Source organism: Gadus morhua, chromosome 6 (genome assembly GCF_902167405.1).
Source record: "Gadus morhua chromosome 6, gadMor3.0, whole genome shotgun sequence".
Classification (NCBI taxonomy): Eukaryota; Metazoa; Chordata; class Actinopteri; order Gadiformes; family Gadidae; genus Gadus; species Gadus morhua.
The window spans coordinates 20,174,584-20,200,107 of NC_044053.1; the positions used below are offsets into that span (position 1 = coordinate 20,174,584).

At 44.8% G+C, this 25,524-nt stretch overlaps 2 protein-coding genes across 3 annotated transcripts in view; both read left to right on the forward strand.

Annotated features, from left to right (window-relative positions):
• The first annotated feature begins 9,740 nt into the window (after window positions 1-9,740).
• unm_hu7912 (un-named hu7912) lies at window positions 9,741-16,494 on the forward strand. Of its 2 annotated transcripts, none has more exons than XM_030359535.1 (2): window positions 9,741-9,991; window positions 11,937-16,494. In XM_030359535.1, exon 2 carries the CDS (start codon window positions 11,989-11,991, stop codon window positions 15,205-15,207), a length of 3,219 nt encoding a protein of 1,072 aa, XP_030215395.1. In that variant the 5' UTR covers window positions 9,741-9,991; window positions 11,937-11,988; the 3' UTR covers window positions 15,208-16,494. The 2 variants fall into 2 exon arrangements, with proteins under 2 accessions (XP_030215395.1, XP_030215396.1); XM_030359536.1 differs by having other exon boundaries at window positions 9,741-9,883.
• Window positions 16,495-17,898: 1,404 nt separating this feature from the next.
• Window positions 17,899-25,524, forward strand: part of gapvd1 (GTPase activating protein and VPS9 domains 1) — a 31,546-nt gene continuing 23,920 nt past the window's right edge. Inside the window, 3 exon segments of the mRNA XM_030358143.1 lie at window positions 17,899-18,047; window positions 22,621-22,839; window positions 24,379-24,652. Of these exon segments, the coding sequence (XP_030214003.1) occupies window positions 22,655-22,839; window positions 24,379-24,652 (459 nt within the window). The 5' untranslated portion in view covers window positions 17,899-18,047; window positions 22,621-22,654.

Consider the following 25,524-nt stretch of genomic DNA (forward strand, 5'->3'; position numbering starts at 1 on the left):
ACACACACACACACACACACACACACACACACACACACACACACACACACACTAACTTTCTTTGTCTCAAATTCACACTCATGCACACACATGCAAGCACACCTATGTACAGACACACCTTACAATCCCAAATCAAGGGTTTCTTCTTGTTTGTTGGTGGCATGGCGTGAAATATGATCTTTTAAATCAGTCAACAAATCATGGGCTGCCTAATCAAATCAACCCAGCTGTAAACTAGATTGTTTGGTGTAGGTGACCGCTAGACATCTTATTTCTGAGCTGTTTTCCAATCATGTCTGTGTTTTAGCTGCATGTCAACATGGAGGTATTTGATCCCCTAACCCTGGTAGTATTGGCTCTTCTTTGTAACAGTGTCGTCAATCGTAGCTCAAGTAGTTAGCATCGTAGCCTTATTTGGTGTTGTGGGAATGTCGTCGCTGCCATTTTGTTCTCCCTCCTTATTTCTCTCACAAACCCTTCACCTTAATAGCATGCCTTGTGAGCACAAGAGTACAATCAGTCAAATGGCGAGATCTCAGGGTTGCCCACTTTGATTGTGACGATCGTGCTAGAGTGAGGGCCTTCCATTGTGATTTTGTGCGATTGGTGTTGATGTCCTAATGGTGCTGAAGGAAATGCATGGTATTCTGTTTTTGTTTTTTGTTTGTTTATGAGCTTGAATGTATTAAGTACTATTGGACTTTTTTGCACTCATTATACAACAGAATTATACTTGAATTCAATGACGCTGACTGATGTATAGACTTTTTCAGGTTTGTTTGATCGCCAGAGGAAAGGACAGTGGTGATCCGTGCACAGGCTTTCAGGCTGAATGGGAGGGATCAAATATACTAGAATACCTTAGGGCACAGCAATCTAACTACCATGTAATAGGTGGTCAGTGACATATGAAATAGAATTATGCTATAGATGAAAAATATTCATGGTCGACGATTTATTTTATTTCAATCATACTCTAATAGTTAATCTCTCTTTTGAGTTAATGCAAAACTAACCGTAAATCGATGGAAATGTTCACTAATGCTGCTGATGCATATTAACAACAGTAACTTTCAGTGGGGATTTCTGTCGTCCTTGTAAGATCTATTTCAAATCCAACATACTCAACCTTGTATCTGTACTAACAAAAACACAATTTAGCGTCTGAAAGAATATCTAAGGCATAGCATGAAATCGGTCCTTACGCGTTTGGCCAGGAGTGTGCTTCAGTCCACTGAGCCAAGGACTTGTGTATATAAACATGATGGGTGGGGGTCCACGTCTGCAGTAAATGTAACACTGATGGGTGGGGGTCCACCCCTAACGTAGGTCTAATACTGATGAGTGGGGCCCACATCTGACATAGGTCTTATACTGATGAGTTGGGGTCCCACCCCTGACGTAGGTGTAATACTGATGGGTGGGGGTCCACCCCTGACGTAGGTGTAATACTGATGGGTGGGGTCCCACCCCTGACGTAGGTGTAATACTGATGGGTGGGGGTCCACCCCTGACGTAGGTGTAATACTGATGGGTGGGGGTCCACCCCTGACGTAGGTGTAATACTGATGGTTGGGGGTCCACCCCTGACGTAGGTGTAATACTGATGGGTGGGGGTTCACCCCTGACGTAGGTGTAATACTGATGGGTAGGGGTCCACCCCTGACGTAGGTGTAATACTGATGGTTGGGGGTCCACCCCTGACGTAGGTCTAATACTGATAGGTGGGGGTCCACCCCTGACGTAGGTGTAATACTGATGGGTGGGGGTCCACCCCTGACGTAGGTGTAATACTGATGGGTGGGGGTTCACCCCTGACGTAGGTGTAATACTGATGGGTGGGGGTCCACCCCTGACCTAGGTGTAATACTGATGGTTGGGGGTCCACCCCTGACGTAGGTCTAATACTGATAGGTGGGGGTCCACCCCTGACGTAGGTGTAATACTGATGGTTGGGGGTCCACCCCTGACGTAGGTGTAATACTGATGGGTGGGGGTCCACCCCTGATGTAGATGTTATACTGATGGGTGGGGGTTCCACCCCTGACCTTAGGTGTGTAATACTGATGTGCACTTATGTGATCATAATGTCATTTCTGTGACATCTACACTTTGATAAACCCTGTTGGACTATTGTCCACCCGTCCTGCATCCTTCTGGGATCTTTTATCCTTTGTTTTCGTCGTCCCCTGATAAACTGTCTTCCATTGAGAGAAGCCCCCCCCGCCCACCTGTTCGAATACACTTAGGCAATATCCTCCAGAAAAGGACGCAATACCTTAACATGAAGCACTGAGTTCCTTCCTGACCCTTTGCACCCCCTACCGCAGGCTTTGTGTGTATCAACGCATTCATGTAGCCACAGTGACCCCTTGTGATCAGTGGTGTGTAAAACGTGTGGATGTGCTGTCTTGTAACTTGTGGAAACAGAAAAAACAAGTTGATTTGCTGCTCCGGCCTTTGACCCAAACGGCCCCCTTTACCCTCTGCTGCTAGGTGAGTTGCTTTTCAATGATTTTGTGTACTCAAGGGTGGAGTCGACTGTTTTGATGCATTTGTTCTTAATCTATGAAGTGATGTACTTTTTTAATCCTTAATTTATTTATTTCCATGTTGTCACATTTCGAGGGCCGACAGCTGCTTATGTCTGGCTCGTAGGTATGTGCGTTGACTACATTTATCCTCGCCTGGTAACCAAACTTATTCGCGAGCTCATGGTTGATTTGCTCCGGCATGTGCGATGTGCATTTTTGAATTGTCAGGCTGCATAAATCCTGTGTGGCGCCATTTTCTTTCATTTAGAAATGTGTATTCTTTCGGCCAGTGACTCAGTAGGTAAGTCATTGTTATATTTTTCATGGCATAGCTCACTGCCAAAGACAGAACCAGCCTTGAAGCCTGGTCCCTCGCACACCCAGTGTGTAATTTGTGACGAATGGCTTGAAACGGGAGGGCCTCTCTGAGGGTGTCACGGCATACACATCGATTTCGAAGTCCCGCAGACTAGGGTTGTCATGGCAAAATGGTCGCCATCAGTTTTTATTTATTTCATGTTTCAACTATGTGTAGTGGATATATTTTAACTGTAAATGTATACTTCTTATTTTATTTGCTGGAGTGATTTTAACCGTTTTTCTAAAGCCCACTATGATAGTTGGAAATATCTTGTCTGTTGAACTATCAATCAGTCAGTGAATGCCTGCCAGATGTGTAAAAAAAGATATGAAAAAATGCAAATTAATATAAGAAGACGCAAAATTGTAAATCATGGTGGAGTATTGAAGTATGTGTGTGGAAAAAAATGTTAAATCTATTATATGTTATATGCAATGTAGCTCTATGATGTGAATTATGTTACCAAAACATGCATATATTCATTAAAGTCTGTGACTAACAATGACTAAGCTTTTTACTTTCATTATTTTAAGATTTTTGTTATTATAGTTTTAACCTTTGTTCTTGAATGGAGCATCATCGTTAATTCTAAAATGAATATATTTGTGATATTTTAAAGTAAATGTCTTCATTTTAAACTATCTGCATTAATATATACAATAATATACAATGTTTATGTATGCTAGGCAAATGTGACCACAAGGTGGTGTGCACTTGCGCTCTGACCACTATCGGTCTTATAATCAAATCTCTTATAAGGTCTCACATTTGTGTGTATAGTAGGCCTATATATTGCATATAATTGAATATATAGTACGTGCTACATTCTGTATTTCCAAATGCCTGACCCATTCAGCCAATCAGAAGACTACTCAAAAAGTAAATAATACAACATATAAATATAATTCATACAAATCTTTGTGTAAATGTTAGGGTTTGATTCTAAGGATAATCCTGCCTGCTTGCAGTTAACAGTTTCACAAGACCAAGATGTAGCAAGCCACCAAGTGTTTCTGGATACACAAAAACATCACTGTGAATAATCCTCCTTTGGCCTGAACAAAACTAAGACAATTGCCACACACAAAGAGGTTTATCTTGGATGCGTATCCCCATCTCTATCGAAGAATACTTGGATTCATGGTTGAGACGCAGTGAACCTTTTGCAGATCTGAATGCAGACAGCTGCAGCTGGCGGAGGACAATGGGTCTAAGTCGTACCCGGCGATAACTGCGGCCATCATTGAACCGAACACATTTCAACGAGGGTATCTCAATTGTACTTTCAATCTCTGTCTCAAAAACGACACGACTCCTCATGACTCCTCCTGACTCCACGTTCATTGTAAAACGTTGAGAAAGCGCTGACAGAGACTTGAATTACTGGATCAATATCTATGACTTCTCACAGTTTTCATTGCAGTTGCAAATTGCAAAATGTATGGAATGTGCATCAAATTTGCAGGCAGGATATCATGTAGTTTACACCCTACTAACTAAGCATGAAAGGTCAGGGAGCCTGCCTGCCTTATCTCCTGATGCACTTTATAAACCTCCCAAAGTCAGGTCTCCCTCAGAAAAGCAATAAATGATCTCACAATAAACTGTGTGCGCACCCTCTCAGATAAACCTCTCGATAAAGGTATTTCTTCATTCGTAAGACTTTAAATTGAGCAATTGGAGACTTCAGTTGACTAGATATCTTTAGGTCCGAGGTCACCACAAGGTGTATGGATTGAAAAGTGGGTTGGTATGAATAACTGAAGACTGCACATGGAGGAAAACAAAGCCATAGCCTGGTACAGCTTAGCTTACCCACACACACCCATGGACACTCTAACATCTCCATTCTTCCTTCATTCTGGTGTTCTTGATCATGATGGGGCAGCACGGACCGAGCAATAGGAGAGCATCACTGTCCGGATCCTGTTCTTTTTATGGGCAGAGGGAAACGATGTGGGGGCGGAGCCTAACCGACCTGCTGGCAGAGCTGGGATATTTCTAGATCTGACCCATTTAAAAAAAAGAAAAATCCCTCAGAAGCCGGACGCACAGGTGCAGCCTGGTGGCTGTTAATAGCTTAACAGAGTGTGCAATTACTAAGATTATGATGCTGTCAAAGAACACAGTGCACAACGTGCCACTACTCATTACGTGTAGGCTGTAGTTTAATTGGCTGACATACACAACTGCCCTAACACAACAGACATCATAAAAGGTGATGCATATGTAAGCATTACCAATCAATCCTATTTATTTATCAACAAAAAAATAATAAAGATGCTTGCGTGTGTATGGGAGGGGCAAAAAAGAGGGAGAGAAGGGGAGGCCAAAGCTGATGCACGACTCTGTTGCACTATTCAGCAATTACATAATAGCCTTTGAATGTGAAACAGTGGACTGGCTGTTATCAGCTATTATGGGAACTCACGCCTTCCACCAGGGGCCCAGCCAGCGTGCGGTCAGGACGAGATCCTATTGTCCGCCTCGGAAGCAGGGGGCGTTTGATTCAACATTTCTACAAAAGACACAGAAAAGACAGAAAAGACAACTACATGTGCTTAGCGTGTAGCAGGACGAAGTGGTTCCAGTCCTCCGCTCCCCTCCATGCCACAGCGCTGTGTAAAGTGTGTGTTTGCAGGGCATTAGACTAATGAACGATTCCTTTGCCCCAACTGGCTGGAGACAGCGGATGAGCGACTAGTGTGGAGCAGAGAATTATTTAAAGTCCACCATGGGACGCCTGACTGTGACCCGGGGGACCGGGGACCAGGGAGGGTGTGTTTGTTTGCGGTTGTGAATAATATCTACACTCTTCCGCCATTGACCTACATGGGCTGGGAGGAAGCAGCCACAACCCACGCAGGATAACTTATTTACTGCAGTTATGACCCTGGTGTTTTTTTCACCCACACTTGAAATCACAATGTGTGCTGGATGATTATAGTGAGGCGTGTTATGAAGCTTTATATCCAAGTGAGCCGTTGGACTGCTCAGCCATGAAACTGAACAGAGGAACTGGCCCTTGGAACTAATCATGGATGATCCACTCTCCTGCTCCCCCCCCCCCCCCCCCTGCAGACCTCCAGTGTGTTCGCCTGTAACCCCCACCTCCCCTCCACCTCCCCTCCACCTGGCCGTGTCGCAGCACATTCCTTACGCTCTCCACGGTGGGCTCCCCTCAGCACTTTCATCATTACATCAGTCCCTTGGAAATCAAGTCCCTATCTCTTGCTCCTACTCTGAGCAGGTTGCCATGGATACGGCTCCCGGATGGTTTGGCTCGCTCCTATGTGGATCATGTGTGTGTGTGTTTTTCTGAGCGGGTTGGAATGCTTTGCCTGTGTTTTTTCACATCTTGTTCAAACAGGGGATCTAATGATGGTGATTCAGCACCGTCAATATTGTCAACTGCTCTCCATCAGGGAGTGATTAGACTGAGCAGAACTGATCAGAACACAAGTTCATCTGAACACAGCGTTACAAAACACACACCTGGATCCCGGGATTGATACCCACTCAAACAAGCCTGGTTTGACGGGGTAGGCCCTTGATTGCACGATAAGGTGCTATAAAATACACACTAAAAACTATTATTGATTTTTTCTTCATTTTTGGAAAATGATAATGGTCATGAAGAGGGTACCTATGGGTACTGGTGGGAGTTGGATTATGATCAGACTATGTTAATACATGCAAATTACACTCTGCTGTGAAGGAAAAGCCAGAGTGAGACTTATTGATTCGCCCTTGAGGCCCTAGAAATTGCTGCGTGTATAATCCGCTCTGATCCTCCGTGAATCTGCGCCAGGAACACAAATCCACCGGCAAACGTCTGATTCTTCGACGGCATCCAGACTGCACTGGAAATGCCATCCAAGCGACGGCTGCCAGGCGCGTCCAGACCCAGACCACGACACGTGGGACCTTGTGGCCTCCGCCCTGAGGCTGTGGTGCCGCAGCTGGACACGCTTGGGTCGGCCGTTCTCTGAGGGGACTTTTAGTACTTAATTTTAATTTGGGGTTGACAGTGTAATCCGGCTCACCACTCACTACTCAGTCTTTCTGGATATGACTTTCTGGGTTCCGGGTTGGTTCCTTGTTTTTAGCGGTTGAAGACATTGTGGAACCCAACGCACGTTCTACTGCAGGTATACATCAAAGGGTTTTATGTAATCTGGATATTTGAAGAATGCCTCACGATGAGGTCAGAATCACCGCAAAATCATTCCTTGATGTCCTGGGGAATTCTTCCCCTGATGCATATCTTTCGCTCCAAACTGTCCCTTTAATGTGTTCTGGGTTTTCTTATGCTGCACATTCTGCTGCAAACACAGACCAACTGTGCCTCATGTCATCTTTGGCTGCAAGGCTTCTCCCTGCAGCTCCGTCAAAGATAGCATGGACCCTGTAGGGGATGTGGGTCTGAATGGTCACCAATATGCACAATTCCTTAATTTAACCCCCCCCCCCAATACTAATTATAGTAAATCTAAATATAAAAACACAAGCATCCTGTCCCCCTTTGAGATGGTCTCTGATGGCCCCCCTGTCTGTTTGATTGATCCCCTCAGACCTAATGTGGTGTTGGAGTTTAATCAACAGCGATTGCCGTGTAATACGTCTGATTGATCCCAGTCAGGGGGTGATGGGGGGTCTACTAATCAACAAAGAGTCATCGATCCTCTCCCCCTCACCACAGGACGAGGTGCCTGAGACACCTGCTGGCCAACCAGCTGACAGAGAGCAAAGCCTGCAGACCCACGGCTGTCATAACCTGATGCCAATGCATGCATGCTGCTGAGGGGGGGTTGACTCACACATACACATACACGCACACACACACAATCACACACTCACACACACACGCACACACATACACACACACCCACACACACACACACACACACACACACACACACACACACACACACACACACACACACACACACACACACACACACACACACACACACACACACACACACACACATACGTCACACAGGGTCTCGCACACACACACACGCAAGGTCCCACACACTCACTCACACACACACACACGGTCACACACACACACACACACACACACACACACACACACACACACACACACACACACACACACACACACACACACAAACAAGGTCACACACACACACACACACACATGGTCACACAGAGCCCACTCTGGTCAGTGTTGGCTGTGGAAGCGCACACACAATGTGACGCCCCGCTGTGCCTATGAATCACAAGCGACGCGCGTCTTATGTCACCGACGGAGGCGTGGAGGCTCTTCGTAGCGAGGGCTGACATAACTGTATGTACGTGACGCGGGCGGTATTCAGAAGGAGAGGCCGAAATCCCCCCGGCGGCTGGAAGCGGCCCACATGATCGGCGATCGTCTGAATCGGGGATGACAATCTGTCCCGCTGAAAGCACCGCTCCAATCTGTGTTGTGATCTCCAGTGATGGTGAGACGGCCTGAGCCAGCAGTTCTGCTCCCTCTGCAGTCCCAGTGTGGAGGACTGGTCCCAGGCCGCCCGTGTTTCCCCCGTCCCATCAGGCCGAAGTGGCGCCCGGACGGGGGGGACGGAGCCATGTGGTGTCACTTTGGGTTAGCTGTCTCTAACGGATGGCACACGATTACATGCACGCACGCATGCACACACACACACACACACACACACACACACACACACACACACACACACACACACACACACACACACACACTCACAAAGAAACACAACCATGCATGCACGCAGACACACACACAAACGCACATACACACACACACAGCCAAGCATGCATGCAGACACACACACACACACACACACACACACACACACACACACATACACCAATGCACGCACACACACACACACACACACGCACACAAAAACAAACACAGGCAAGCATGCACGCAGACACACACGCACACACAAACACATACAGCAATGCACGCACACGCACACACACACACGCACACAAAAACAAACACAGGCAAGCATGCTCGCAGACACACACGCACACACAAACACATACAGCCATGCACGCACACACACACACACACACACACACACACAAACAAACACAACCATGCATGCACGCAGACACACACACACACACACACACACACACACACACACACACACACACACACACACACACACACACACACACAACCATGCATGCACACACACACACGCACACACAAACACAGCCATGCATGCACACAAACAAGCACACACACAGCCATGCATCCACACACACACACACACTCACCACAAACACGCACACACACGCACGCACGCACGCGCGCGCGCACGCACACACACACACACACACACACACACACACACACACACACACACACACACACACACACACACACACACACACATAACTATGATGTTCATGTGACACAGGTTCTATGAAATAATTATTAGATTTTGTAGTCTCCTTCAAATGTTTCAATCAATACATAGTTATTTGTGCTGGGAATTATGTTTGATTGTTTTTGGATTCTAGGATAACAATAAGTATGCATTCCTTAGTCAATAACAACAAAAAATTTAGCAATACATTGAGAGTAAACGTGATCTACTGGGACCCCAGAACCAGGGAAAATAACAAGCTGAACTTGCTTGCAAGCAGGCTGGGAAACAATAGGCTAGTGGAACCCTCGTTTAAGAGACCGCATTGCTGCTGCTTCTTCTCGACTGAACCGCCTGTATCCCCCATCTCACCCCCCCTCCAGCCTCCCCCACCCCCATTAAAACAGGCGCACGCACCACGCCTACGACACATGCACGCGCGCATGTATTATTCCACGTTCACCAGCGCAGGCTCAGACACACCTCCTCTCTCAGCCCAGATGATGACACTGCCAGAGCGGAGGAGTCAGCTTCCGACCGGAGATCTGGAGGCGAACTCGCTCACTACGATGGAGGACGGCGTCATGGCTCTTCGGCGCGGATAGCTGCAGGTGCTGACGTTTAACAGCTACAACCACACACACAAACACACACATACCAGAGCGTCGTAGAAGCCCCGGATCTCAGGCAGTCCATCGGACCAGGGCTCTTATGAGACGGTAGGGCCTTTTATTATTGGATCAAATGTTCGTCTTATCGTATCAAACAAAAGTTAACTATTTCGAATCGTCAGCGGCATCTTATGAGCGGGACGTGTGACGGGTTCACTATCTGTGATCATGACGTCATGGGGGCTCAAATACATCAGGTCAGCCGCGGACGGTGCGGGGGGCCACCGCTCGTGCTGCAACAACAAGATAAAAAGGGGGGACCGAAGCGCACAAGATTCAAAGAGAGAATAGCGTCCCCTATTCGTCTCTCATCGTGCCGAGTTTGTTTGTGTTCGACTACTTGCGTGTCAGGAAATTGCGATGTTTGGGTTTGCACAAGACAAGACCTGGGTATATGAGATGCGCGGTGTGTTGTGATTCTGCAGTTAAGCATCGCTGTGATCGCAGCCTCGTAAAGCAGCTCAGAGCGGCAGCATCAGAGTTCATGCTCTTCCTTTTGGATGAATCTAGCCGTAGGTATATTGTTGGACACTGCAGATTCTCGCTAGGATGTTTCGCTGCTTTGTGCTCGTTACTAGGCGACAGAGTTTTTTGGCATTTGGGCTTTCAGGGAGAAAAGCCTCTGCTGTCCAACTTCAGCAGGAGACGGAGATCTGAGTTACCCTGCAGACCTACTTTACAACATGCCTTAAATAGATTTTTTCGCAGCACCATCATCATGATGTGGCGTAATTACAACATGGATAAGCTGCGCGTCTCACTGAAGCCTAATAGGGCCTTTATCATGAGATATGGAAAACTATTAGTTGGCCTAAGGAAGAGCAGGATGAGTGGCCTATCCAACCTCATGAACCAGATTGTAATAAGCATGAACGTATACAAAAATAAGAACCCTGAACATTAATATCAGCAACAGCAACATTACCACAAATTACATTGCGAATGGTTGGGAATGTGTCTGTTGAGGGTTTGTGTGTGTGTGTGTGTGTGTGTGTGTGTGTGTGTGTGTGTGTGTGTGTGTGTGTGTGTGTGTGTGTGTGTGTGTGTGTGTGTGTGTGTGTGTGTTTGTGGGGGGGGGGTGCATGTCAGGGACATGGTCAGTTTTCCTCATTCAGATGAGCAGATGGTAACTCAGGGTTAGCTCCTGAGCGAGAGCCAAGAAGGTTTATGTGTGTCCTGTTGGTGGTGGAGGCGTTCAAGTGTATGTGTGTGTTGTTGTTGCACGATTGTCTGCTTGATGGTTGTGTGTGTGGGTGTTATGGTGGTAGCATGCATGTTCAAATTTGTGTATGTGTGTGTGTGTGTGTGTGTGTGTGTGTGTGTGTGTGTGTGTGTGTGTGTGTGTGTGTGTGTCTGAGTGTCTCTGTTTGTGTGTGGTTGGATGATTGATGATAGTGTGTGTGTGTGTGTGTGTGTGTGTGTGTGTGTGTGTGTGTGTGTGTGTGTGTGTGTGTGTGTGTGTGTGTGTCTGTGTGTGTGTGTCTGTGTGTGTGTGTGTGTGTGTGTGATTGATGATTGTGTTTATGTGATTGTGTCGTGTGTGTGATTTAAAAATGTGTGTGTGTGTGTGTAATTTAGTGTGTGTGAGGATTCTATTATGTGATAAATTAGGCAACGACTACAATCTTGACATATTTGGAATCAGTGGTTAGAACATTTTGTGTTCAAACCTTTTCAACAATCTGTACAAATATTTCTAGCAACTGACATAACAGTATTCATGGACTAATGATTTTAATATATTAAGTTGCAGCTTTAACTGTTGTGGATTGAATCTTGTACAAGAGTGGCTAGTCTTTAATTTAATAAATCTAGATTTTTGATCCACTTATCTCTATAGTATTTAGAAAAATAAAATTGAGCCTCCAATGAGCCTCCAAGGTACATATGTTACGACAATGTGTCAAGATCGCCACAGATCACTTTACATTATTGCTTTCCTCTAACTTTGGTTTATAAATATGACAGCTAACCTATTTCCCTCTTTTCACAGGCTGTGTTGATCTTGAATCACACTGCATGAAGCCTAGGGGAGGTTCTCAAGGATGACACGGACACACCCACCTGATATACTGGTATCCACTCTATATCAGGACATCATACCCTCCAACCCCATCACTGGGCGCTCCATTTCTCTCCGTTCCCCCCAGCAATGTGACCTACAAATGATTGACAAACCGGAAATCATTAACAAAAGGCACTGCCGCAGCTTTGACTTTATCGAGTCCCTTGATGACCCAAAGTGCGTCTCTTCCTCCATGGAGTATCCGTACACGACGGCAGGACAGCACCAGATGCCGGCCAAGGATGCCATGTGGAACAGCCTCGACCAACCGGGGCACCTCCGCTTCTCGTCCCCCGACCTGTTCAACGCCCGACAGGTCCAGCAGCACGTCAGCCACGACGCCCCAAGCCCCCCCGCCTGGTCCGGTTCCAAGAAGAAGACCCGGTCTAAAAGTGCCCCTCGCTTGAAGCCCACCCTCAAGCCAGTGCCCATCTCGGTGTCCCCGCCGGGAAGCAGGAAGAGGAGGGACATTCCCCGCGCCGTGTCGGATCCGGTGAGGACGGTCGATTCTCACCGCGAGTCCTACTCTTCCAACCGGGCCTATTTGAATGACGTCCACCCCATTAAGTTGCAGCCTCACTCTCCCCTCTACGTCTCGGACTGTTTTGAGGAGCAGAAACCGGATAAACCAGCCATTGCTCCCCATGTCAGGTGCCGCGTGGACATTAAGCCGGACGCGGCTGTCCTCCAGCACACCGCCTGGCAGGTTCCCAGTGTGAGACCTGAACAACCCTATCAGAGGTACTCCCACTCCAGCAGTAGCAGAGGCTTGTATGTACCCCGCCAGTTTGCCTCCTCGCCAACGCCCACTCCTAGCGAGTGTTACAGTCAAGACTTCCGACCAGGGTTCCACCCTTTTACCACCAGTGTTTCCCCCATCTCATACCAGCATCTAGACCCGCACAGAATGCCGTCCCCGACGATACCATACCTAAGTAGAGAGCAACGAGCATACTCCAACCCTAACATACCCACAAAATTTTTCTACACAGAGGACCCTGTCAGATACCCGGTTCATCCGTATGGGAGACCATACTTTCAGGACGACCAAGTGAGTCTTACCAGCCACGGCAGCACTATGACCAGTCAGTACGATCCGAGGACTCGGTTGGCGCACACCCTTCCAGTCAGGCCCTATTACACAGAGCATCCTGCTCTCAGGGAGCCCATGCAGACAGTCTATGGCAGACCCTACTCCACCAGTGAGGCGGGATCCTACTTCTCCCAAACACCCCTATCCAGACATTACCACGAGGAGGATCCCAGGAGTCCGTATAACCTAAACGGCTCCAGGGTTATTTATTCAAAACCGTTTAGCCCCCCGGCTGAACAATACGTCCCAGCGAGGCCATACTACACAGAGGGCCGACGGCCGGTGCGGATCCCCCAGTCTTATTCCGACGACGTGTATCGCTCCAGTATATCTTCCTACTCCAACCAGTCCTTCATGCATACACCACCGACAGTAAGGCAAGAACCCTGGTTCGCAAACGGTTGCATGGAGCCGACTAGGCTCGGTGTTGAAGTGAAAAATCACTCCAAGTCCTGGGACAACCTTCTGAACCCACGCTATGAAAGAAGCCGGGAGCAGTCAGTGCCCCGTGGACGCAGCTATGAGAACTTGTTCTACCAGGGAAGGCATAAGGCCCCGTCCGGTGTCACGGCTCAGCCAGTAATCCTTAACCTGTCCAGCTCCCCTAAGCGCTATGCTGCCCTTTCCCTCTCGGAAAACTCTTTGGATCGGGGTTCCAGCAATCCTTGGAAGAACTCAAAGAGTGGGCTCTGGTTTGTCACTCCGGAGATCACCATCACAGACAATGACATACGGGGGGGCAACAGGAAGCTGCGAGACGTTCACTCAGTGAGCTGGGAATCGGACCACGAGAAGGTACATGCTTTGTCCAGAAGAGAAAGTCATCTAGAAGGGAATTCTCCCACACCAGACATCGCCAAAGACTTTAAACCCAATAATTTCTCCCTCCAACAGAGTCTTGAACAATTGGACGAGCTGTTAGCCGACCTTGTTGTAGACTACAAACCCCCCGGCAGTGGTAAGTCAAGCGAAGGACTTCTGGACCAGCTCAAACAATTGATCAGTGAAGATGACGAAAAAGACAGGGAATCTTCCGGTCTTCAGAACCTAGGATTCCTTAACATGCAGCTCCCGTCCAGTAAATCCAGCCCAGACACGGTGAAAGACCCGGACAGCGGCTGTGATGGCTTACAGAGGAGTGCGGACGGATGTTCTCCAGACCACAGCACAGACGACGACAATGATACGATGGTCTGCTCAAACAGGAACTGCAAGCGGATAGAGACTCTGTTCAACGCGTGCCTGTACTTTAAATCCTGCCACAGCTGCTACACGTTTTACTGCTCCCGGAACTGCCGCCGGGACGATTGGGAGTCTCATAAAGGGAACTGTTTGTACGGCCGCATCAGCAGCATGTGTCGACACACGCTGAAGTTCTGCAGAGAGAGCGCCGAGATCCATAAAGCCTTTTCCCGCCTCGCAAAGGCGGGCTACCTTTCTCGCGGCCGCGGAGTCCTCTTCCTGGGCTTCGCCAATCCAGGGACGGCTGACAACTTCCTCAAAGTTGGGCTGGAGTGTCTTCTCATGTCCCCGACGTATCTTTCCCTCAGGGAGCTGGATGGCTTCAAGGACAACCTCGGAGAGTACTGCAAGGAACTGCAGCACTCGGGCAACGAATATGACCCCAATGAATGTTTCCTTCTGAACGTTTCGATAGCCGTGGGTGAACTCTCGCCCAAAGTACCGTCCCCCAGGGTCCCAGCTCCGACAGTTCGTAAATATGCAAAGGTGTCCTTGGCCTCCTCCAGTCCGGAGAAAAAGCTATTCAAAAAGGACAGCGAGATGGAGACCCTCATTCTCACCCCTCCCCCCGGCACACCTGACATTGATCAGGAGGGGGAGGGGGGGAGGAAGGCAAGAGAGGTGTGCTTTGTCAACATCCAGCGTCAGCTCAGAACCAGAGGAGTGTTCCTCCGCCACGAGTATCCCAAGATCTACACCCAGCTCTGTGAGTTTGTGGAGAGAAACCAGAGGTTCACCCCCACCACAATCTATCCCATCGATAAGAGGACAGGAAGACAATTTATGTGTATGATCATGGCGGCCTCCGAGCCCAGGACCTTGGACTGGGTGGGAAGCCCCAATCTTCTAGATGATATTATATAGCTTAATGCTATACTTTATATGATGCTATGAAGTATGCTAAAGATGTCAGATTCACTTTGTGTACATACTGTGGATATTTCCAATAGTTTTGAGGGTTATAGACCAGATGTCTCCTTGTTTTTCAACGAAAACAACCGGAGAAACACAAATTCAAACACTTGACACCACATGCTGCATTTGCTTTGTTTTGAACCTGTAGCACGGGAAAAGAGTTTTTAGCTTGCATGTCGACTGATATATTTTAGATCTGATAATTGAGGCGTTCAGAGATCTAAACATGTATATTCGGTGTCTTGGGCGCTATTGTATGAAGCACACATTATGTATAAGCTAAATGAGGCACGGCACATCTTACATTACTACAGTCACTGTCTTTTGTTTTCTCTCTATCAAATGGTGTATCCAAAACGTATAATTGTACCTTGTTACAGTGGCTGTACTATTGCAACTGTTCAGTAATAGGCAATTTAGATATTATCTCCAAAATATATTTGTGTAAGTTTTTATTTATCTTATTGCTATTTTAGTTTTTTTGTTTAATAGAAAAAAGGAAGACGCGTGAAGACCAGCCAATTTATTTCCTACACAGTTTTGGTTGACACCTTTGATCACATGACCAGAATTGATGTCATTTTTGTGTATCTCACTTAGTTTGAAAGTGGCCTTTAGTCAAATTTATTTTTATTGACACAAAGCAATGTATCAGCTATCTCTTAGATCCTGACTGCTCTTGGCTTAGGTAATGATCGGCAATTGGTTAATTATTTGCTCAAAGCATGTTATTTATATTCAGGTATTTTAATATCAGTAAAGCTAATATTCAAATAATTAAGTTCATAGTATATTTTCATTTGATCCTTGGAAACAAAGTATCTATATTATATTTTGAAATGTTTGAACAGGATACCTTATCATTGCGTTATAACAAAGTTATAAACCATATGCAATACGAATAGGAAAACCTTATCAGAGCAACATAATCACATGCTAGGAAAAATGCTATTTTATTAAAGACATTGAGAAATTCCTCAAAGCGAGGAGCTTCAACAACTTTGTTTGCACTAAAATGTAAATCATAGAATATGAATGTTTCTAATGTAACTGCAGTTCCCTTAACCAAGATTGATATTGTGATTATTTCCATGGTTACGCTTGAATTTACGGTTGCTATTTTTCTTCAATATTTATCTATGTGCAAAACCTCCCCCTCTATTTTGTGATGTTTATAACCCATATATATATATATAATAATAATAATACAAATAAATGGAATTCAGAGACTTGTCATCAGTGTGTGTTTCTCTGCTCTCTGTTTTCTAACATAGGAAAATGCTGGTCTTAACAATACATTTCATTTATCGATGATACTTTAAATATGCATTCAAATAAAAGGTTCCCTTTCTCTAACTTTCATAAAAGGATTCTGAAAACCCAGTGTCCCACTCCCCGATAGTTATAGGCAATAATACAAGGGTATATTGCAATATTCATGCATTAGATTGAGTAGGCTACATTAAAATGTATTCAATATAATACATTCCATTTGAATGACTATTAGTAGTTAACATAGGCTATAACTTATGTTATCTGTTATAACACTTAAATGAATCATAGTATAGTCAGCTTTGTCTGCATGATTAAGTCATTCGTTTAATTATTTTGTTACACAAACGTGTGTATGTCGCTTTTATAAAAATCAATTCCCCAGAGAGATTCATTAACTGCAGTCCAACCCCCGAGCTGGAGCAATCGGATTTCTTGCATGGAGTTTGAGCATAGCCTAGTGGTTAAATGGCGCTATTGCTCATGAGGAATTTTGGTTCAACGGTATCACAAAGCTTCAGGATTGTTATTTTTCCAATGTAACATGACATTTATATATATTGTTAGTTGTGTAAATCAATGCAAACGCCAGATGTATGATCCAGACCTGTCATTTAATTGAACAGGTCTATGCAACTGGTTAAACACCCTTTACTTTCCCCAGTGTCTCAAACACCACATATCTGGTGGAGTAGGAAGAGAACTATGGTAAAATCAAGCAAAGTCGAGGTGTTCCTATTGTGTATTTTATTTTTATAACTTCATTACATGAAAAGCGATGGTGACCATATGAGAAATTCTCTTGGTAGACTATACTTATACTAAATTAATGCAAATGGTGAGTCACGCATCTAACAAAATATGAATTAATGTTTTTTTATTCATCATAATTCCTGATGGATAATTTCAGGGCATGGCAGGTTGCCTGGCCACTGACCAATCAACTTGGCAAGATCAGTCTAAATGAGGCCTTGTCCGCTTGCATATACATAAACACACTTTCTCAATACAGACATGTCTCACTAGTGCATGTGAGATGTCTCACTAATCATGATTAGTGACATGATTAGTGACATGTCTCACTAATCATATCCCTTGACCTTGGGTGTCTTGAAAGGCGCCTCTAAATTAAATGTATTATTATTATTATTAGTGATGACTCTTTTCATCCAACATGTGGGTCTCTAAATGTCATGTCTTATCAATGAAAAAAACACCATAGACAAACATTTAACACAGTCACATTTTCTTGAACTAAATGCATTGCACAATCTGTACTTGATAGTAAAAACTGGGCCCTCTATGTCACTCTTTGAGAAAGACCTACAACCACCAAAAAGCAGAATCCTCAGCGGGGTATATGGTCCATGCGCATGCGCGTTGCGCAGGTCTCCTCGTGATGATGACAGCGGATGACAGCCAGAGTTCCAGTCGGTTGGCTTGATAACTCCTCTGGGACCGAGTAAACAGCGCTCTGTGGATACATCGCGGGGTCCTACCACACCTTAACGAACCAGGTATGGGGCTGAATCCGAGGGTTAACATTCAGGGAGGATGATTTTGTTAATGAACCGCGGGCTCACGGAGCTAAGCTAGTGGAGCTATCGCGTCTTGTTTTGGCTAGCGTCTGTTAGCGAGCCTCTGCTTGGTTCAGGTTAGCCTGGTGGTTTTCAGGTTAGCATGGTTTGTTTCAGGTGAGCCACTACACGGATCGAGTCCCTCCACCTCAGTCCTCACCGTGTTCCCGGGTCTTTCCGAGTCCCAGATCCACATCTAGTTGCAGGGCGTTGGGTCTGTTGTGCGGTTTGATCTGATATCCTCCAGAATGGCTGCAAGCTCCGCGTTAGCTCGAAGCTAAAGACGAGTTCAGCTGACGTTGTGTTCACCTTCCTCTCCTTTAAGGGACCATACTCGAAATGGCATCTTGAATTAAGACATTTGGAAAAAGGTACTCAGAGCAGAAAATGAGAGAAAATACGCAGATTGTTTTGGTGTCTTCGTGTTGTTGACATTGGATTAATTGAATGTCAGGATACGAGCAGTAACTTGTCGTTTCCTCAGTAAGTTGTTGAAATCTTTATTTCTACAAGATTACTGAGCAGTTCTACAAGTAGGTCTGTTTACACTCTCATCGTGGAGTCGGTATTAAGCTGCTGTCAGTGACAACATGGTGGACCTCTGATTGTGTTGTTCAGCCCTGGTCTCCAACATGGTTGGCTGTGGGTCCTATTTCTTTATTTTATAATCCTGGACTTTGTTTTAGGCTCTGAATCTTCTAGAGACCATGAATGACTAAGTAATTTTACTAACTAATCTTTCTTTTATTCTTTAAATAGACTTTGTTGCGTTTTGTGGTCCATCTTAGTGCCCTCCCTTTAGCTGATCATCCTGCTGTGTGTGAGGATGAATTCAGAAACTGAGAAGCATCAATTGTTGTGTTTTTATTCATAGGTGATTTTTGTTTCACAATGTGTTACATTTATGACTCTGGTCAGATTAACAGCTGAAAACAATGTCTTCCACAAGATAACATCAGAGGGGATTACGATTTAGCCCCATGTTACCAGTTGTGTTAACCAAGACCAGTCTAAGGCCCCCCAAAACATATCGCAAGCCTCACTACTTTAAAACAACGTCCTGGCCGTGGCCATCCCAGTGAGGCAATCCGCCCACATACTGGTTGCATAATAAACTCCAGGCTTCTACGAATATTGGCAGCGATATTAAGCTATTCTAAACTCTGTTTTGTATTGACTTTTTCTAGATTGACAAAGAAAATTTAAACATCGTCAAAAAAATCCTTCCATTACTAAGAAAACAATTCCGTAGGGGGAATTCAATATTTAGTGTTTGCATTGGTTTTAGTAAATAGCCAAATTCATGGATTCAATCATACAGTCCTACGACAAGCGTTGATGTATAGTTAAACTCCCACAATCATTTGAGACAGCTGTTTATTTCAACCTGCTGATAACATAGTAGAATCACTGCATTCAGTGCAGCATTAGCTTTAAATAATGCTAGGTGGGAATTTCTCTATCCTTGAAAGACCCCTTATATTCCCTTCTTATGGCAGAGTCCATTAACATCCATATTTTATTATGTTGTGTGCAGTATGCTGGCAGATGCTGTTTCATGATGTTAGGGAGTAGTTTAACGGAGTGACTTGGGTGTTTGACTCGCAACCAGGAGGTACTTAGCCTCACTATCCTAAATGTACCAGTAAGCAAGCATACTTGCCCAACCCTCTGACCTGCACTGAAAAGGTAGTTAGGATAAAAGTAAAACAGAACTAAATAATGAAATAGTTTCCATACGTCACATTAAAATTGTGAATGTTTTCTCTTCAGCAGATACCATTGGCCCGATTTTGTCCTCGCGGTCTAATCTGGGCTGTGATTTGTTTTGTATTATCTAATTTCTGTATTCTGACCTGTGTTAGAGACAGGCTATCACCACAACTTTTCCATGCCAAGGTTTGGTCTAGCTTATTTTCTCTTCTGCTTTAGAGTTCCTCTAATAGTCCTCCTGGGATAGACTCTCTGTCTGACAACACAACAAGATTGCCTTTTTTAGGAGGCACCTGAAAGGTTTTGGACACCAAAACGTCCTTTATATGTCTGTCCGTCAATTTATTGATTGGATATGGAACAGCCGCTGATTGTAAACGGTTGAGCATCTATACACGACTGTTATACAAACATTCTCATCTTTAATGTAAGCTTCATACACAATCCATTAAACACGCATGTATCAAATCTGTAAAGACCTATTCCATTTCTCATGCATATCAACTGTGATGCTGTGCTTGCAGAGCACTTGTCTGCCCAACTCCTCGGTCTAGTTTGCTGGTCTTGCATAGCAGCCAACCACAAAGAGTCCTTTTTTGTTTCTCATTCTCTGGGGAATCATTGAAATTTCATGCGTTCAATCTGGTTTTATGTCATTGCTGTGTCTGTTTTGTTAAAGAAAGAACGTGATTTGCATATTCTAGCGTGTTCAAAGACACCCTTAGCTTGGTTGAAAAGATGCTTTAGGAACGGAGCCTTTGGCATTGTTGACATGTCAGAGTGGCCACTAAAGCATGCTGAGTGTACAGTTTTCTGTATGTTGTAAGTGTGAGCTGGATCTGCCAGGAATCTTGAACAGTGAACTAGACATTTTCCTGTTTGCCTTTGTGAATTCTTAAACTTAAATAGTACTATAGTCTATTTAAAGATTTATTTTAGCATTTTTATGCTCTATTATACAGTAAGATATAGAGGAAGGTATGGGCGATAAAGGGGAGGACATGCAGCATATGACCACGGCGTACTCGGGTCACTGCATTCAGGACTGAGCCTATGTGTGACGTTCTACCCCGTGAGCCACCTATAGTCTATTAGGGATGTAACGTTATGAAAATTTAACCTCACGCCGGTTATTGTGACCAAAATTATCCCAGTTTTCGGTATTATCGCAGTTTTTTTTAAGAGTGTGTTCAATATGTTCAGAAAGCATTGATAGGCCTACGCAAACTGAAATAGTTAAAAAAAGTGTATGTTTATTCATATATTATCAAAAGTGCAACTTTTTACATCAAAGGAGCAAGGGTTAAGCATGTAAACAGCTTATTTGTTAGTAACATTTACAGTAGTGCAGGTTTAATCCAAACATTCAAGACATAAAGAACAATATGTAACTAAATTAAAGAAACACTAATTGTCTCATGATATGCTTATTTTCTTTTATTAAAATGTAAAACTAAGCATGAACACTGTACATGTAAACGGAGATGAGTCATGAGATTGAACGTATTGCTGCCTTTAGCAGAAACTTTTTTCTTGCACGTTCTGCAGACAGGATAACTGTCTTCAATCAACTGTCCCTCTGCATTCTTATAATATCCAAAATATGCCCATACTTCAGACTTAGTCCTCAGAGGGATGGGCAACGATCGTCGAATAGTCGGAGTCACGTAGAAAATCGAATAATGAATATGACCATCGTTATTTATTACACGGCTCTTCTCAATGCTGTTGAACGCTCCGTTCACTTGCATGGGCCTTCACAACTTGGCATATAATGACCGCTGTCAAGGAAAGTGGATTTTTTTTCTTCTGTCATATCAATCCGCAAGTAGTCCGGTAACAACCCCAGCGTCCTCGGTTGCTAAACGACGTCAACGTCTTTAGCAGACTATTTCTCTGCTGATCAACACTACGAATGCTGGTAACAAATAAATTGTAAAAAGACACACCGTGTGAAGTAATTTTTTTGGCCATAGTTTCCATAATGCTATAGACGATGTCTAGTTCACCGTCATGCCGGCTGTGTTCAGTAAAATAAATAGCGATCTGTTTTCGGTGCCTGTAGGCCTATCTGCCTAAGCCCACGTTGAAGTAATTTTGATGTTGAATGTTGATGGCGCAGTTGTTGAAATAAACATTGATTTCATACAAATCCACACTTTTCATACAAAGTGTTGGGGGTTCTTGATTGACCGATTTTCGAATATTATTCAAATACTTCTCAGCGAATATTGAATAGTATTTTTGCCAGAAATGCACATCCCTGATGGATGTCTTGAACGCTGTCATCTCCTTCCGCCATGATTCCAAATTCAAGAAAATTAAAAACATTATGTAGGCTACACAGTGCGCCAGCGCGGCAACTTCAGGAGACTTGGATGAAGCCCTGGGAAGTATTTAAGCACACGGTTTCGACACCAGGGGTGCGGTTATCCACCGAGATAATTTTGAATATATTGAATATAATATTGAAATGAAAACGGTAATTGTTATTGACCACATTTTTATCGGGGTTTACCGTAACCGTAACATCCCTATAGACTATTAAAGAAAAACTTTTCTTCTACTATTGACACCAAGATTTTTTTAATTTTTTTTAATTTAAACTGCTATCTTATTTCTGAACCTCGTAGTGCTTTTGCTTCTTGCAAAGAGATTATTTTCCTCTTATAAATAATAATAGGGAAACTTTGTTTTGCTTGAAGTTGTTGGTTTCCATTGGCGCTCCCAGTACTGCTGTTCCCCCTAGCCTTCCACATGACTCATCTAACCAACTTCCTCCGTCCCTCCCTGGCTCCAGCTCCTAGCCTCTGTGCCCACCTGAGCCTGGGAAGATGGTGAAGCCAGACATCCACACGCTGGCCCACCACCTTAAGCAGGAGCGGCTGTACGTGGCCTCTGAGAAGCAGCTGATCCAGCGGCTGAATGGGGACGTGCTGAAAACGGCAGAGCGGCTGTACCGCGCTGCATGGATCGCCAAGCAGCAGAGGATCAACCTGGACCGCCTCATCCTCACCAGGTGGGCTTCACTTCCTCCCTCACTAACAGAGGGGGATCCACGGGGCAGGAAGATACATTTAAGAGGGTCATCAACTTATTGAGAACTAAAGTTGATTCAATGGAGTCTTTGTTTAAATGGTAAAGAATTGATCATGGTGGGATACTATTTGAATTGATTAAATAAAGATTAACTAGTTCATAATTAATTACAAATATTTTTGGGGGGGATAGATGAAGAGACCAAGGGCGCATGCAAATTAGTTTTCCTGTCATAACAGACACACACACACGTTACATCAATGCCATTCCTTGCTTAGTTAGCCTGGCTCTCATTTTGGCGTTGTCTACGGAACTGATACTGGTACAGGCCAGAAGAATAGGTATCGGTGTATCTACCGAGAACAAAGAGTGGCTGAACACAAACTTTTTTTTTTTCAACTTCCCTTTTATGCAAACACCACTCTGATGCGTTATTTTTATCTCTGATCAATGCTGTAAATTCTTGACTCAGATTTGACATTACCGTACAGTAACGTTAAGTATCGTTTGTTTCATACATTGTTGTGTCGTTCCATAATTCAGTCTTACAGGAGACCATGGCTTTTGTTTGTCCTGAAACATAGGAGGTGTCAAAAGATAGAGTTTCAGGCTTTCACAATTTGCCATAGAACAAACCTGTTTGGTAGCAAGTTAAACTGGGACACCAGAATGACCTAAAAGGGTAAGTGCTGGTTTGATTGAGATTGAACCAGCACAGGTCTGACGGCCACACGTCACACTTGAATTTGAACTCTGGCCAGACCTTCCTGCTAAGATAAATGGCCTGACATAGCGCCAGGTGGAAGAGTAGCCCTTATTGAGGAGGCAAGCACTCGCTGTACGCATTACATCACTGAGTGCAATTTGGGTTCCTGTGGAGAGAGGGGTATGGGTCAGAGAACACAGATAGCACTGGTGGGAACAAATGGCTGTTGGAGGGACATCCCTGTGCAAAGTATTGGTAGTAGGCTGACTAAGCATACCAAGCATACTGGGAGAATCCTGGCGGGCTCTCTATTTGCATGGGGTGTGGTTTTAAGGACTTTGCCAGCAGTCCGCCCACATTGGGACTAGATTGTTGTCCATACCTATCCATTCATCAATATACAAGCCTGACTTAATTGTGATGTTGGCTAGCTTATCGGATCACAACGTGATGAACATCCGATTTGTGATAGTGCAGTCTGGAAATCAAATGCGTCCTAGCCTGATCGCAGGATTTAAGACGCATCGAAAGTATAACTGAGTGAGTCCTTTTACTGCTATATGAAACAATGGTATTGGTTTCGGCATCTTGGTGGCCTCTACTCATACTGGCTCATGGCTGTTGTTACTCAGCTGGTTCTAGTTGCACAACAAACTGCAGAGTCCGGGTAGCCCTTAGATCCCGTAACATCCTCCTGCACCACTGTGGCCTTTTTAACCACCGTTTACCAGCCTTGGCTAGCATTAGAAACATCCCCTGCCAAGCGCTCCACAGAGCCTGCAGCACCGCTGATCAAAGGCCTTGCTTCCACAGCGCCGAGGCCTCACCCTCCGAATGCTGTCAGCACGCCAAGGTGCTGGAGGACACGCAGTTTGTGGACGGCTACAAGACGCTGGGCTTCCAGGAGAGCATCTACGGAGAGTTCCTGGCCAGGCTGAGGGAGAACCCCCGGCTGGTGGCGTCCTGCCTGGTGGCCGGACTCGGAGAGAGGCAGAACCAGGATCACAGCCAGGGGGTCGTCCACACCGTCTTCACCTCCCTCTATGGCAACTGCATCATGCAGGAGGACGAGAGCTACCTGCTGCAGGTCAGAGCGCCTAACCGTGTCTGGTGCCAGCAATTAAAAACAATCCAATTAAGACTAAAGTATATTGAATCACCTATTGTGGTGAACATGTTTTTTTTCTGGGTAAAATTTTAATCTTACCAAGTTGCTTTTGAAATGATGTATGTCAAACATTATTTAATGATATCTGTCGATCCATGAAAATAAACTTCCCAAAGCCTTGCCTCACACAAAAGCAAAGGAGCGGTGTGCATGCAAACAAAAGTCAATGCAAAAACGCCAATGGATGCAAATTTTTCGTTTGAGACTCGTTTGATGTGGCCCGAACCACGAGGTTAGGCGGATTTTGTGCAAAAAAAGTTTGCCATTCGCGCAAGAAGCTTTTGGTATGAACGCACCTTTTATAAACCAGCTAGCTTAGGGACCCCCACAATTGATAAGCTAAATAATTAAACCTCAGCTTTGCTCTTTGTCGTGCCATTAAAAAAATAAAGTATAGAAACAGAAGTAGAGATGTTCCGATAGAGTTTTTTCCTTCCCGTTACCGATTCCTGAACTTGCCGAGTATATATCGATAAAGCATCTAGCATTGTAGCTACTAATTGCACTTGTTGTTATTCTATTTTAATGGCAGCAATGTTAATGTTGGTTGGTTCACTCATGGTCAACAGAATATTTTTGACATTTATAGTCGATACTTGTTCTTGTAGTTAAGCGTGAGCATCCATGTTTTTCCGACTTCGTAGCTCGAACGCACATAGGTTGGAGACCGTCAACGAATGCAGCATAACAACGTTCTTTGCCTGTGTAGTAAAGCTGCTAGTCATGTGAGGGTATTGATCGGCACTTAGACACGCCTACTCTCTGATACCCGATATTTTATATTAGGAACA